This window comes from Solanum tuberosum, unplaced genomic scaffold, assembly GCF_000226075.1.
Source record: "Solanum tuberosum cultivar DM 1-3 516 R44 unplaced genomic scaffold, SolTub_3.0 scf00239, whole genome shotgun sequence".
NCBI classification, from domain to species: domain Eukaryota; kingdom Viridiplantae; phylum Streptophyta; class Magnoliopsida; order Solanales; family Solanaceae; genus Solanum; species Solanum tuberosum.
Window position 1 is genome coordinate 725,016 of NW_006239163.1, and position 14,922 is coordinate 739,937.

At 35.1% G+C, this 14,922-nt stretch overlaps 1 protein-coding gene across 1 annotated transcript; it reads right to left on the reverse strand.

The window, feature by feature from the left end:
• Positions 1-9,480: 9,480 nt before the first annotated feature.
• Positions 9,481-13,988, reverse strand: LOC102584657 (translocase of chloroplast 159, chloroplastic). Its single transcript, XM_006356917.2, has one exon. It carries the CDS (start codon positions 13,702-13,704, stop codon positions 9,619-9,621), a length of 4,086 nt encoding a protein of 1,361 aa, XP_006356979.1. The 5' UTR covers positions 13,705-13,988; the 3' UTR covers positions 9,481-9,618.
• Positions 13,989-14,922: the final 934 nt, after the last annotated feature.

The following is a 14,922-nucleotide window of genomic DNA, read 5'->3' on the forward strand; positions in this document are numbered from 1 at the left end:
ATGTGATGTTGAGTCTTTATTTTAAGATGGATTTATAGAGATAGAATCATCATATTATGTGATGAAAATTAACTCAAATAACAAAAATGTAAATATATTTGTGATGATTCCTTATTTGGTAGGATTTGACCCAAATCATAATATTAATTAAATTCCTTTTTTGTTTCATTGTATCTTTGTCAATCCGTAACTATAGTAATTACAAATGGCATATTTTTTAGTTAAATTCATTTTACTAAATTATTGAAAAAGTTTTTATCGTGACATTCTTTTGTGATAAATGTTTTAGTAAGTTAATATTTAAATTGATGATAGTTTCTGAGGTAATTGTTTTTATTTTATTTGTATATTTTCTAAATTTGTTCTTGTTCAATTATGTATTTTTTCTAATTTAGAAATGCTTAATAAAATACCTTCCACTATTAGATTTAATAATATGAAAATATTTATTTTCTAACTCATATTGACGTACAAAAAAAGTTTAACAACTTCAATTTAAATTTTAAGGTATTTCGATGTCTTCTAGAGCATTTGCAAACTCGTAAAATATACTTATAACTTATGACAAATTAAATAATATCATAATATAAATCCAAATCCTAACACAATTTAACATGTATAAACCACTTTAGGATATTCTCATACACTTTATATTCACAAGCAACTAAGATGCCAAGTCAACACGTACCTAGAACGCAAGCCAACAACATATTCACAAGTAACTAAGATACCAAGTCAACTATCCATGGCCAGGAGGACCCACATCCACAATTTTGAAGTCAAAAACCTATCAGCTAACAAGAAAACAATAACCAAGAACATAATATAGTCAAACAATAACCTAACCGGACCCCATAAGCCCGCAAGGTACAACAACAAACATAACCCAACCAGCTCCCATAAACCGAAGGGTACAATCAACAAACAACTATACAGGTGACAGGTGATTCATATGAATGCAGGGTGAGTAGTAGGACAATCCTTAACCTTTAACCACAAGCAATCCCACAAACGGGCCTTCCAGCAAATAGGAAACTCCCAGGGGTGTAAGCCACCCAGCTAGCAAGAGTAAACCCGGGGGCGTAAATATAACAAATCAAGGCCACCCAGCCAGACAGTAAATTGCCAGGGGAGTAAGCCGTCCAGTTAACAAGAGTAAATCGGGGGCGTAAGTGTAACAAATCATGCAAGAAAGGGCATCGACGCGTCAGGTAGTAAAGTGAAACCTTAGGAGATGAGTAGTATCATTGACTCCTTGAGTTCTGGGGTTGTTGAGTTCCAAGTATTGAGTTTTATGCATGGTTATTAAAAATCTTGAATTGAGTTGTTCACGTCTATAATTCGGCATGAACCCTATTTAAATAAGTCTTTTTTTATAAATTATTTTAAAATTTATTTTAAGACTTGAGAATATGAGTTTGAGTAAGAGTAGAGCTGAGTTCATTTTCTTTAAAATGATATATAGGAACTAAGGTATTCTCAAGAGTAAATGTTTTCACATTTAAGATGAGTGGAAACACCAATTTTCAAAAGAGTTTTCATGAGCAGTTTTAGTACCGTCTCTTTTAAGAGAAAGATTTTGAGTAATAATCTCCAACCACAGAAAGAGTTATGTTTTTAAACATATGAGCTAGTTACATTTTGGGAGTAGTATTGAGCATCGATATAGGGACGAGTTCAGATAACTCAAGTCTCCATAAACCATATAGCCAACGTGGGTAAAAATGATCATACTTTTTAGATGATTCCTTAATGCTTTTTAGCATATTATTAGTGGATCCACTTAGTAGTAGGTTCTATACCCCGGCAAAGTATAGGACAGTTCTGGCAGCGTGGGAGAGACGATGTATCATCACATAGCTCATAGTGATGATTGTCGATTAGAGAATCTCCCACATAGTTATATTGTATTTTTATATACAAATTGAGTTTTTATTGTATTCTTCAATTTATTGAGTTGCTATCTACCTTTTTAAAAGCTTTCCATATATTGCATCTTTTATTGTTGTTTTATCTTTAGTTGGGTATCCAGAGTTGAGTTTCTTATTATTGAGTTGAACTTTGTTTCATTGATCAATTGAGTGAGTTGAGAAAAGGTAAGTGTGTTTCTTTTTCATCAGTTCAAGCTTTTGTTTATGCTTTAGAATTCCCCTTACATGCTTGTACATTCCATGTGCTGAGTCATTTGGCCTGCATCTTTTCATGATGTAGATACATGTATTTAGGATCATCAACAAGTGCTTCGTTGAGGTCAAGTGATTTTCCAATCAACTTTGGTGAGCCTTTTCATATTCCGGAGGACTTCACCTTTATCTTATAGTTAGTAGTTTTGAGATGTCGTAGGTCTTGTCCCGATATCCTTCTATAATAGTAGAGGCTTTATAGATAGACAGAGTTAAGGAGTTTCTGTATTTACTTTCATTTTGAGTATTGTACAAACTTTTAAAAAGGTTGAGTATTCGAGTTTATTGAATTTATTTCAGTTTTAATTAAGCTTTTGTATGCTTGAGTTAGTCTTCCGCTTTTAGCCAGCCAGGATGAGCGTTCGCTTGGGGACCAACAATGGTTCTCGAGTGTCGGCCACATCCAAGGTGTAGGATCGGGTCGTGACTACCCTACTAACTCAAACTCGACGTTTTTGACGCGATGTAACTAACGAAATTTCCATCCGACGGTCGTAACTCAAAATGTTGACCGAGGTCAACCCTATCATGAATTCTCAACTCAAGAGGGGTAAAATCACCAAAAACACACTTGATTGAATCGGGAACCACATCAATCATTCCTGAAATACAAACTAAGCATGAAAACGCTACAGGAAAGGGCAAAATGGTCATTTCATAATTAAAAACCAAATCATAAGAAATGGGACACTACAAGAGAAGTTGGTTCCGCTTCCACTTAAAAGTAGTTTTATTGATTTGTCAAACATCTTATTTTTCAAAAGAAGTGTTATTGTCCTTCCAACAACAATGTCAAGCAGACTCTAAATATTGAGACTCATTAGGAGTGGCGAAAGGACGTGGGTGTAAGGGAAATAAATGACATTTTTATTAAGGAAATGAATAATTAATTCTCTTAATAAGGAAATAAACGATATTCTTAATAATAAGGAATAAAATAAATAGGGTGTATTTAAATTTTTTAACAAATTTTGTAGACATTATATAAGGAAAAGAAATTTAAAAGTGAGAAAAAGATAAATAACAATGATGGTTATAAAGAGGTGTCACATCGTCCTATATATATATATATATACACCCTTATATTGATGTTACTCATCGAGAGTGGAGAAAGATCGCGGGTGTAAATGAAATAAAGTAAATTCTTAATAAGGAAATGAGTAAATGATACTCTTAATAAGAAAATAAATTATATTCTTGATAATAAGGTGTATTACAAGTTTTAAACAGATTTTCTAGATATCATATAAGGAAACAAGTCAAGAAAATGAGCAAAAAAATAAATAGCAATGTTGGCTATAAAGATGTGCCACATCACCTTGTATATGTCTAGGCTCTAACTTTATATTGATACTCATCTGAAATTGAGAAAGGACGTGGGTGTAAAAGAAAAAAAAATTATACTCTTAATAAGGAAATAAATTATATTCTTAATAATAAGGAATGGAATAAATAAGGAGTATTTAAAAAAAATTTAACAAATTTTCTAGACATCATATTAGGAAAAAAAGTTAAAAGATGATAAAAAAAAAAGATAAATAATAATATTGGTCATAGGAAAGTGCCACATCATCTTGTATATGTCTAGATTTATATTATATATAGATATAGATTGTTGGACCAAAAATATCAAACAAATCCACTCTACATTAGTTCATCTGTTACTTTTTGTATGTCAAGAAAAGGAAAGAAAGAGCTACATTTCATCAAATTCAAAAAAAAGGATATAAACAGCTTTTGCAAACATCATGACTCCAGGTATATGTCATCCTCTCTTCTTCCTCTTTTGGGCTTTTGGGCATGAATTTGATGATATTTGAAAAGAAAACAAAAGTTAGAGTTGAAAAAGGGTATTTGAAATTAATGTAAAAGAAAAATAATAGTTGAAAATGTGATATGAATCCAATGCATTTGGTGAATGTCTATTCAATGAATGTTATCTTATATATATATACCTTAACTTTTGTAATCTTTGGGTGATTTATCATCCTATAAACTAGGAAGTTCTTGATTTTTGAAAGATACACATGAAGCCATTTAAATAAAATGATCTCTACTTTTTACCTCCATATCTTTGGTTTATAATTCTTATTCTATATTGCTCATATTTTATAATATGTTATCAGCATGATTCTCTAATAATCAACTGAGTTATATACGTCTACAAATTTGTTTCACATTAAAATTGTAGGGTTTTCATTTTTGTGCTACGAACATCAAGCGAGAAATAAAATCATAAATGATGAACGACATAAAGTCTTGGAAAAATTGAATACTTTGGCCAAAGTTGCAACTAATGGAAGTCAATTTAGGCAAGTGGTGACACCAACATGAAATAATTTTCGGTATTGATGTTCTTTCGATTACATTAAGGTATAGTTTCTAATTAAAATGAGACCTTTCTTTTATCGAGATCCATGATGGTAAAATAATATCTATTTGATGCCTTTGTATCTCTTTTATGTTGTATTTTAATTGATTCAGGAAAACTAATGTGTTAGTTTTGTAACTCCTGTGAAAATGCTTACAAATGTTAGCGGATTTACAAATAATAACTATACAAGTGTTAGTTTATAAAGAAAATTAGTACATGTTTGAGATAATATTTATGTGACTCGGGGCATAAAGGTTTTTCATAAAAGTCTTGTCATTATTGTATATAGATGTGTTCTCCTGTGGTGGATGCAATGAGATTTTATTTTATCGGGCAATATATGAAAAACTTGAATGCATTTAGGAAAATTATTGTCATGTTAAATATGTTATCCATGTGTAACTAAATTTTCGCAATGAATGTACTCTCTAGTACTATGATTATTTTTCCAATACATTTAACCAAACATGCCATAAAATTATTCAATTTCTCCTCGCAGATGCTAAAAGAGTTGTTGGTGGAGGGGAAAGAGAAGATAGGATCAGTAAACTGCCAGGAAATGTTATGAATCGTATTGTAGAGCTTCTTCCTGTTGAAGACGCAGCAAAAACCAGTACTTTGTCCAAAAAATGGAGATACATTTGGGCCAGGCTTCCAAATCTGTGGTTGAACAGGGCCTTTTGGATATATTGCACAACCCAACAAATTTTCAGAGAAAGAGTAAATACAATTCTCTTACAACATCTTGGAGATATTGAGAAGTTTCATCTTGTAGAATCAGTACGTTCGTCTTCATATGCACATACTGATAGATGGTTGGTTTATGTCACTAGAAAAGGTGTCAAGGAGTTATGCCTTTACATGCCAGATAATCGCACTTATAAAGTGTCGTCCTGTGTACTTAATTGTCCAACCCTGATACATTTGGAACTCTTCAAGTGTTTGTTCAAACCACCAAAATCCTTTGTTGCTTTCCAGCATCTAAAAATCCTTCGTCTGCAAAGGATAACCTTTGTACCAACCACTGAGTTTTATGTTATCGATTGCCCCCTTCTTGTCAATTTAGCCTCGCTGGACTGTCGTGGCACTCAATACCTGAACATTATTGTCTCATCACAATTGGAGCACTTGGTTGTTCATGGTTGTCCCTATCTCGATCTAAATCTCTTTATGAACTGCAAAGGATTGAGAAAGTTACAACTTGAAATAGACAATGTACTGGATTGCAATCCAAATCCAAAACAGGACGAAAAATCAACTTTGGAAAAGCTTCTTTTAAGCGTCGCAGCTACACTTGTGTTTCTCCAAATTGGTTCAAGTTGCCTTGAGGTAAGCATTTGACATGTTGTTATACTTGTATATCTTATAGGATTTGTATTCATGTAATCCTATTTTTTTGTTGCTCTGAAGCTTTTGACGGCTGACAGAATTTCTAAGGGGGGTCCTTTTGCGAGCTTGCAAAAGCTGTCATTAGGAATAGACTTGAGAAAACTGCATCAGACTACTTGCGCTCTACAGTTGATTAAGAGTTGCCCCAATTTGAGTATACTTCAGATTTCGGTAAGTAATGGAAAATTATAATGTGATCAGAACTTGATATGTGTATTTCTTTATACTTGTGACTGCCATTTTGTATACCGGTTCCACTCCTCTCTAAGTTTTTTTTCCCCGGAATATTATGTATTCTGTGAACCTTTAACATGATATGGAAGGCATCCAATTAGTAAGATAGGTTTATGTGGTATGTTTATGTAAGCACGAGAAGTTTTAACTGATTCAATATTTGTTTTATACCATTAGGTATGTGCTTCTGGCGACAATGTTGAAGCGGTTTTGAAATACCTGGACAGACCGATTACTTGCTTGGACCTACGACTCAACAACCTCAAGTATGTGGCGATCAATTGTTATGAGTGCTCAAAAACTGAATTGCTTTTTATAAAGCTATTGTTTGCTTGCGTTCCATCTTTGGTAAGGATGTGCATTGAGCAGAAAAAAGCCATTGATTCCAGAGAGGAGAGCAAAATAATCAAAAAGTTGATGTGTTTCCTCAGAGCTTCTCCTTCCATTTTCCGGATTAGGAAATTAAGAACCACAACGTGCACGTCATATATAATGGTATAAGTTTAGCATGTGTGTGTACACAAATTTTCTTACATTTAGACTTGTCATTCCAGTTTCAGACTTCTATTGTATTGTAGAAGCTCTTGTGCTTATAACACCATCTTGGGTGGTATTTCCGCTTTTCCGCATTTCATTTTAAAAAGACTTAATGTTTGAGATATTTTGCTTGTCACTTACTTTTCTACTTTATTTATTGAATTGAACTAGTTAATATTAAATTTGTCTACCTATTGGTTGGGAACATAGGTGTCATCACGACTTGTATTTTTGGGTCGGGACGATATTAGATGGACTCACAAGAAAAAGGTTGAGAATTATCAAGTCTGTAGATTTTTGGGAGTTAACTACAATAAAAAACAAATTTTGGCGGCGATAAATATGACATTAATAAAGAGTACTAAAGTTTTTACTAGCAATAGTTGGATTTTGATGTTGCTATAGACTTCAGGGACATATTTAGTGATAATTAAGTTATTGTCGTTAATTAGTTGCTGCTAAAGATATTTTTGGTGTAGTGGTTAGCTTTTACATTTTGATGTCTAGTCTTGTGCTTATTCTGACATTTACACATTATTATTTGACAATTCATTTCCTTATGGCGAAAATTGGAACTGCTGAAGACTATTCTTTCACACCATTTTCAGATTTGTCTAGCTAAAAGAAACTTGATACATAAATTATGCGAGCAAGAGTGAGAATGAGTGAGAATCTTTGAAGAGATTTCGTAGAATTCTTTCAATAAAATCCTTCCATGATATCTCAGTCATTTCTTGAAATTTTTCCATTGCCTCTTTTTTGTCGATACACCATAATCTCTCATGTAACACTCAATTCTAGTCGCAATCTGACCTCTACCCTTCCCTACCTGGATTGGAAATCAGAATGTGTTGTTATAAGTCACGATTCATACTTGTCACGTCTAGGGGTACTATTGGAACATGTTGTGTGATATGATCTTTTTTCCCTTTATGGGATTATCTAATAAACTCATAAAGGCGGAAGGAGTGTTTAATAAACTTTGTCTGCCCGTAGGCTAGGCAATGCAAACAAATGAGGCACTACAATGATCTTGTTTAGTTCCTGGAAGGATCAATATATTAGATTCCTGTGTTTTAGCAAAGATATAACATTTAAAGAGTCTACTGCTATTTCCAGTGGAGTAAAATAGCTTTTAAAAGCCACGTGCAAACCAAAAGTGGATAATAGTAATACAGATGAACATGTTTCAGTAATACTTGTATATATACACCATCATCTTGTGCATCACGCAATACAATTACCTACCACTAGACAGAGTGTCTAGAGGCAATTTATTTTTAAAAAATAAAATAAAAAACCCTCATGGATAAGTACAAGCAAGGGTGACTAGGTCTGACCTTATCTATCTAAATGAAATAAGGAACCTCCACTAATTAACAAGCGTGAAGAAAATAAGAGCTAGAGAGAACTAGGTATTTTATGATTAACATAGAGTTTATAATACACTCTCGGATGATATTACAAATGAGAATTCTTAGAAAATGCAAAAATATGTTAGCCAAGAAGAAAGTTGAGTTTTCAAACTTAAACTTTCTTTTATAAATGTATAAATTTTAAAAGATAGATTGTCCATCTAAAGTAATCTGAAGTATTTTTCTCTTGTCTTCTTCTTCAAATATGTCCAACAACAATTGATAGTTCATCATTTCTTCTTAGATTTGTTGGATCGTATTGAAGCTATTGACATTGTCATCTGATTCTGCTTTGCTAGTCGCATCGGAAGGTGTGTTGGAACAAACTCCTTAGTCATTTTACCATCTCAACTATGTTGTCTTCCATATGTCTTCTATTTTACTTTTGTTGCTTCCGCTTCTTTGTTCCCTAGGTGATATATCTACATCCCTAGCTACTTTATCAAAGCATATGTCTAATATATTATCTTCCTCATCCTCGTTAAGAAAATCCTCACCCAAATCAATAGCATAAGCATTAGTTGGACTAAGTCCTGCTGCTAAGGCGCCTGACTCATTCTTCTTTGCAATCACACTTTCTTGTTGTTCCAAATTCCCTTGAGCTAGCTGCTGCCCCGTAGAATTCATCAATTGCTTTCCAGACTTATTGACTGTCGTGGTACCACACCCTTCATGCTGATGATTGATACCAATTGGAGTATCCACCATACTTGTGATTTTTCCACTACTCTTAGGCACAAAAATTGGTGCATTATGGTTGAGATTACTGCCCAAAATTGGTGAGCTATTCTCATGTAAGCATTCTCTTCCGCTACCATCATTTTGATATTCTTCATCTTCAGCATGTTCTGCCCATGTATTGGCCTTCTCATCCTTTTCACGACCTGGAGAATTACCTTGACTAGTCGGGGAACCTATATGACTACCGGCTGAATTTTTATGTGCAACTAAAGTCCAATATCTAGCTTCATTATCTTCTACATTGCTGTACTTTTCAGCTTGCAAATCGGTATATTTATCTGTTGTTAGCCGCCCATGTTCATCATTGCCCCGTCCAACAAAATTGGCCTTACACAACTCAGAATTTTTAGCAACTTCACCATCACCTGTAGCAAGTGATGGATAGAATATTTGGATGTAGAAAAAAAAAAATTATTACTGTTGTGTATGTAAAGGGTCAAATTTATCCATGTACTTCGAAAAATTGTTTATATTTATCCACCATCTAAGCTGTGGAAGAAATATGCCCTCGTTGTTAGCATTTTGATCACATATGGTCCTCCAAACGCAGACGCGACAACTCCTTAACAGAACACAAAATCCTACAACATTTTGATGGCATGTACCATAAGTATAACTCATGATTAGAAAGGAAGTAATTCTATTGAGAACTTCAGAGATTGAATGGACAAATACAAGAAAACTACCACTACAAACTTTTTTTTAAAAATGGAGGTGCAACTGGCATTTGTCTAAGATACAACAACTACATTAAGTTCTTTCCACTTGTCTGAGGAAAAAGGGTCATCATTATTGCTCTAGCAATTGGCAGAAGTCCTAAAATAGCAATCTGTAGTTGATCTGAAGTGCTTGTCTTAACTGTGATTTGCCCGCTTTTCTTGCTGTTTAATCCGGCCTTAACAGCAATCTTGGAATTCCTTCCAACAGAGAACTGAGATTGCAGATTGCATCCCCATATGAGATCATTTCTCCATTTCATCAAAGAAAGGCCGAGTGAACTTTGGTCCTGTCCAACAGGGTAATCTTTCTCTCTCAGACGCAACTCTAAGTTGGCTCCATATGCTGCATTACCCTGAGACATGATGGTGCCAGTACTTCCCACCACAACTAACTGTTTACCAATGGAAAATTGGTCCTCCAATTTCAATCCTGTCACTAAATTGTCGCCCAAGAAAGTAATGGATACCCCTGCAGCTGTTTTATTCGTTTTCAGATTTTTCACTTTTGTTTCTCCCTTCAAAATATAGGCAAGTTGCTTTCCTACAGTTTGAATGTCGAACCCTACCATACTTGATCCTTTCTTCCCCGTCTTTGCTGAAACAGATGAATCCAAGTGGATGTTGAACTCTTTCTTGTCTTTTGTGAGCTGAAGAACTATTACTGCAGGAAACTGACCAGCAATGGCGAGGTGATCCTCAATGCTCACACCATCATATCCACAATCGTGGTCCCAGCTCTGAGAGTCCATAACAGGCCTGGCAAGAAGTTGAGACGAAGGTTCTAAATACCGGTATCTGTAAGCTGGGTTGTCCCCGTCAAAAGAATTTGGGAGCACCATGTCAGGTAAAGGGATTGCTACTCCTGCTTGGCTCCCTGTTTCCTGGTCAGCACCTTCTTCCATGTAATCACCTATCTCTGCCTTGCCTTTCTTCTTCATGTCCCGAAGCCTTTTTAACTCCTCCCTCCATTGTTTCTTCTGAAGCAGCTTCACACGGTAATCATACTCGTCAAAATATGCTCTCTTCTGCTCCTTGCTTAACTTAGCAATTTGAGATTTCCTCAAAGGTCTGAAAGGTGGAAGGTCATCGTAATCATCAACTTCTTGGTCAGAATCAGATGAATATGCCAGCTCAATGTCTGAGTCCATATCCTCACCAACTTGATTGTTAGAGACTTTAGGATGAACATTTGATTGTAACAGTGAAGATAAAAAGTATGGTAATGGGAGTGACCGCTTGGGGAAGCCAAAAAGCTTTCTGTGGTCATTAAGATCTTGATCTTTCATGATGGAATCTACTTCTGATAAAATCTTTATTGAGTAACACAGAAGCAGAAGCTGTGATCTCCAATTTTCTCCATTTGGAAGCAATATTTCTCCTTTGTCATTCTTTGGACTGACTGGGTGGTTTTCAACAAGAGCAAATGGACGACTCATCAACCCAGCATTCATCGTGTGTGGATCACCTATGGAGTGGTCAATTAACTGTTGAATGATACGGGAGCACTGAGCAACAAACATTTCATAGCTTACTGGATACCCCGAGGGTCCATCTGGAGGACTTGAAGCAGCATGTGTCAGGGTAACTATGGCATTACGCCATATTGATGGACCAAGATAACTACTGATGGACTTCAATAATGGTAGATCACCAAGATCTCTAGACTGTGTGTCAATGCGGTCAACATAGAGGACTACATCAGGACTGTATTTCTTCATATATTTCTTTATGGACAACAAAGTTCTTCGGTTAATGGATTGCTCCGTCAGGGAAGATCTGAAACCAGGAGTATCCAAGATGTTCAATGTAACTCCATCCAGTTGTCCAATTATCTCCTTCACATTGGTAGTCGCAGGCACAAATGCATCTACCATTGATTTGGCTTCACGAAAGATAGAGTTTATTGTTGCACTCTTACCAACTCCTGTTTTACCAATAACAAGGATATTCAGAGAAAACTTCAAACTGTCTGTATCCTCTGCTTCCAACTCTATAGCTACCTTCTGGGCAGAGTCAAGGCTCGATACTTGAGAGGCTGACTTCCCTGCAGCGCGAACTAACCGGTATAAGACCTGTGCAGCTATGGAATCTTCAGGAGACCGGTTTAGCTTGTGGATGAGCCGCAAAAATTTTATTCTTAACTGCTGTAATTTCTCAAGCTTCTTCTTTTCTTCTTCACTCAAAATCCCTTCTGATATACCTTCAGTATTATTGTCAGATAGGGGAAACTTATCTGCATTGGTTGGCTGACCAGGTTTGGACGAGTGAAATGTGGATCCCGGGCTACCAGGAAGCTCCAGAGAAAAAACCCGTGTACCATCAGCTGATGGAATTGAAACATTTCCACCTTCATGCCCAACAACTGTAGCTGCCCTCAACAGCGCAGCCAGTGCTTCAGCATCAAACATCTCATTCTCTTCACTTTCTTCGTCTGTATCAACCTCTTCATCTGAGTCTGTCACAATCTCACCATCAACCTTTGGTAAATGACCCTCAGAAACCTCTCCATCGTAGTCGGTAGTGGCTATTTGTTGGTCCAACTGATCAATGATAAGTTTCATACCACCGGATCCAACAAAGGTCAAACTTTCATCATTTTCATGTAAGAATGGGACTTCTTCATTTTTGAACAATTTGACTGTATCAATGACTTTGCAGTTGGCTTCTAAGTCTGGATTTAAACAAGCCTCCCTGTGTTGTGTTTTATCCGATAACTTAGGTAGATCATCTTCAGCTCTGGAGGACCAAGTTACATCTGATGAAGAACTTGCACTAGAATATACTTGTTCTTCAGCTGTTGGTGGTACTGAAATATCAGTGCACTCCAAGCTCTCAGGTTCACTATCCTTGATGGGTTCATGAAAAGATTCGGTTTCAGTTCTAGTGGCAATATCCTGACAATCACTTCCTTGATAAACCCCATCCTCCTTACTTTCTGATTTCTGACTGTCCCCAGAAGCTCCAGTAAGTAAGATGATGCTGTTTCCAGAGTCCAATTCATCAGCTCCAAATTTTGATTCTCTATTTTCTTCCATTGGGCTGGAGTAAGCAGTGTCAGAAGGCTTAACATCACGAGACGAATCTGCACTTTTTGCCTCTACACTACTATCAAGAATTTGACTTTCTTCTGCTAAAAGCTCTTCATCATTGTCCAACTCTTGTCCCAATAAAGTAGATTTTTTACTTGCAACCTGATACAAATTTTTTCCTCCTTCTAAAGTATCATTGGCTGCACCTCCATCCGTTATGAAATTCTGAACAGTGTCAACTTCAACTTTATCCTCTTCTGTACTGTCGGAACCTAAAACCATCTCAACATTTTTTGTAATGATCAAGTCCTCTTCCATCCCAGATTGTATCGCATTCTCAGACTCTGATTCATAATCCGAAACATCTGAGATTCTAACTTTTGGAGCACTATCTAACCTATCCAACACCACTGCATTCGGAATTCTAAAGACACCTGAAACATCATTGTCTTCTAGAACACCAGTACTCAAGTACTCATCATCCTCACTATCCCAGGACAACTGTGCAATTGGAATGCCTCGAATTGCACTATCAACAACTCTAGTTCCCTCTTTATCAGACCCATCCATCGATTCCCCTGTAGCTAGCTCATCCACAACAAAAGGACTATCACTAAATTCACCATGTCCTTCATCAATTCCCCTATCTACAACAAAAGGCCTATCCCTATATTCATCTTCTGCATACGGGTCAGTTAAAGAAGACCTAGAATCATCATAATCCCCCACACTACTACCTCTTTCAACAATTTCTTCATCTGGGGTTTTCACAAAAGGTCTAGAAACAACAAATTGATTAACAAAATGAGTTTTTTCAAGATTTTGCTCATCTGGGTCAGATAGAAATAACCTTTCAGAAGCAGTTTCAAACTCATCCTCCTCACCACTAACAAAACCTTCAGAGCCACTACCATAATAACTACTACTACTATATTTTTGTCCATTAGCAGAGATAGAGTATTCAAAGTCAGAATCATCAATAGTAATAGGAGCTCTAATACCTGTTGAAGTGAAAAGAGGGACATTTGCAGGTGGGCTCCCTTGTGTTGTAGAAAGTGGAACACCATAAATCTTTGAGTCCATGGTGACAAAAACAATAGAGTATTTCTTTAAGTCCCCCAATATAAAAACACACAGAAGAACACAAAAACAGGGAAAAGGGGGGTTTAGGGTAGGGTTTGCTTTTTGGGTTTTTTCAAGATTGGTGTTTTATGTTTGTTGTTGGTGAATGAGCTCATGATTGATAGGGGTTGTAATTTTCTTGGTTGGTGTAATGGTTAGAGAAGGTCACATGAACATAAACCATGGCGATAAGGCTCTTGGACCTCTTTTTGTCTTTATTTCAAACCTTCTCTTGTAGTATTTTTTTTTTTAATTATTTGACATGCCTCTACTCTATGTATAATATTCCTTCCTTTTTTTTCAACTATACTTCGATTTAGGTGGGCATAGTATGATATGGTATGGTATATACGGAATATCATATTGAAATTAAATATTTTTTATATTGGAATATGTATATTATGATATTTGGTATACGTTTTTTAAAAAATTGGTATTTATTATAGTATTCTATAGTAATATGTAGAATTCATATATATATATATTATATCTAAAGGAAAAACTCAAACTTGTCATTGGACTTTGACAAAAGTCTCATTTATGTCACCGTTAAAAGTTTGGCTTCCGTTTGAGAAAAGGCTCAATCATGTCAGTATTTAGAGAAAAATGACATAAAAAGTCTCTTAACCATAGGAGTAGGTCTAAAATTGTCCCTTAACTATACACTTAACGGATTTAGTCTTTTAACTATTCAAAAACTTATCAGTTTTGGTCCCTTAACTATAAACTTACCGATTTTAGTCCCTTAACTATAAATTTACCGATTTTAGTCTTTTAAGTATTCAAAAATTTATCAGGTTTGGTCTTTGTCTATTTTTTAAATACAAATAGCTTAAGTTTATATTAATGAAAATCTTCGTGAAATTAAATCTTTAACCCATTTTTTAAGTTATGTCTCTATCCTCACCCTTTTTTCTTCAAACTACTTTTATGAAAAGAACAATAACATCAACGATTCAAAATAAAATTAATGAGGAAAGAAGATATAAGTCCTAATTTTATTCAATGGAGGATAAAATTAAGCATATAATTGTTGTTAATAACTTGAATATGCTAATCAGTGCGGATTTTATTTAATTTACTCTAATTTCTTTACGTAAAATAAAATTAATAGAATAGTAAAATTGATCTATTTAAAAAATTACAAATCTACCATTTTATAAATTTCAATTTCTGAAA

Excerpts from the sequence above, each read along its gene's own strand:
- LOC102584657 (XM_006356917.2), bottom strand. The coding sequence starts at position 13,704 with ATGGACTCAAAGATTTATGGTGTTCCACTTTCTACAACACAAGGGAGC.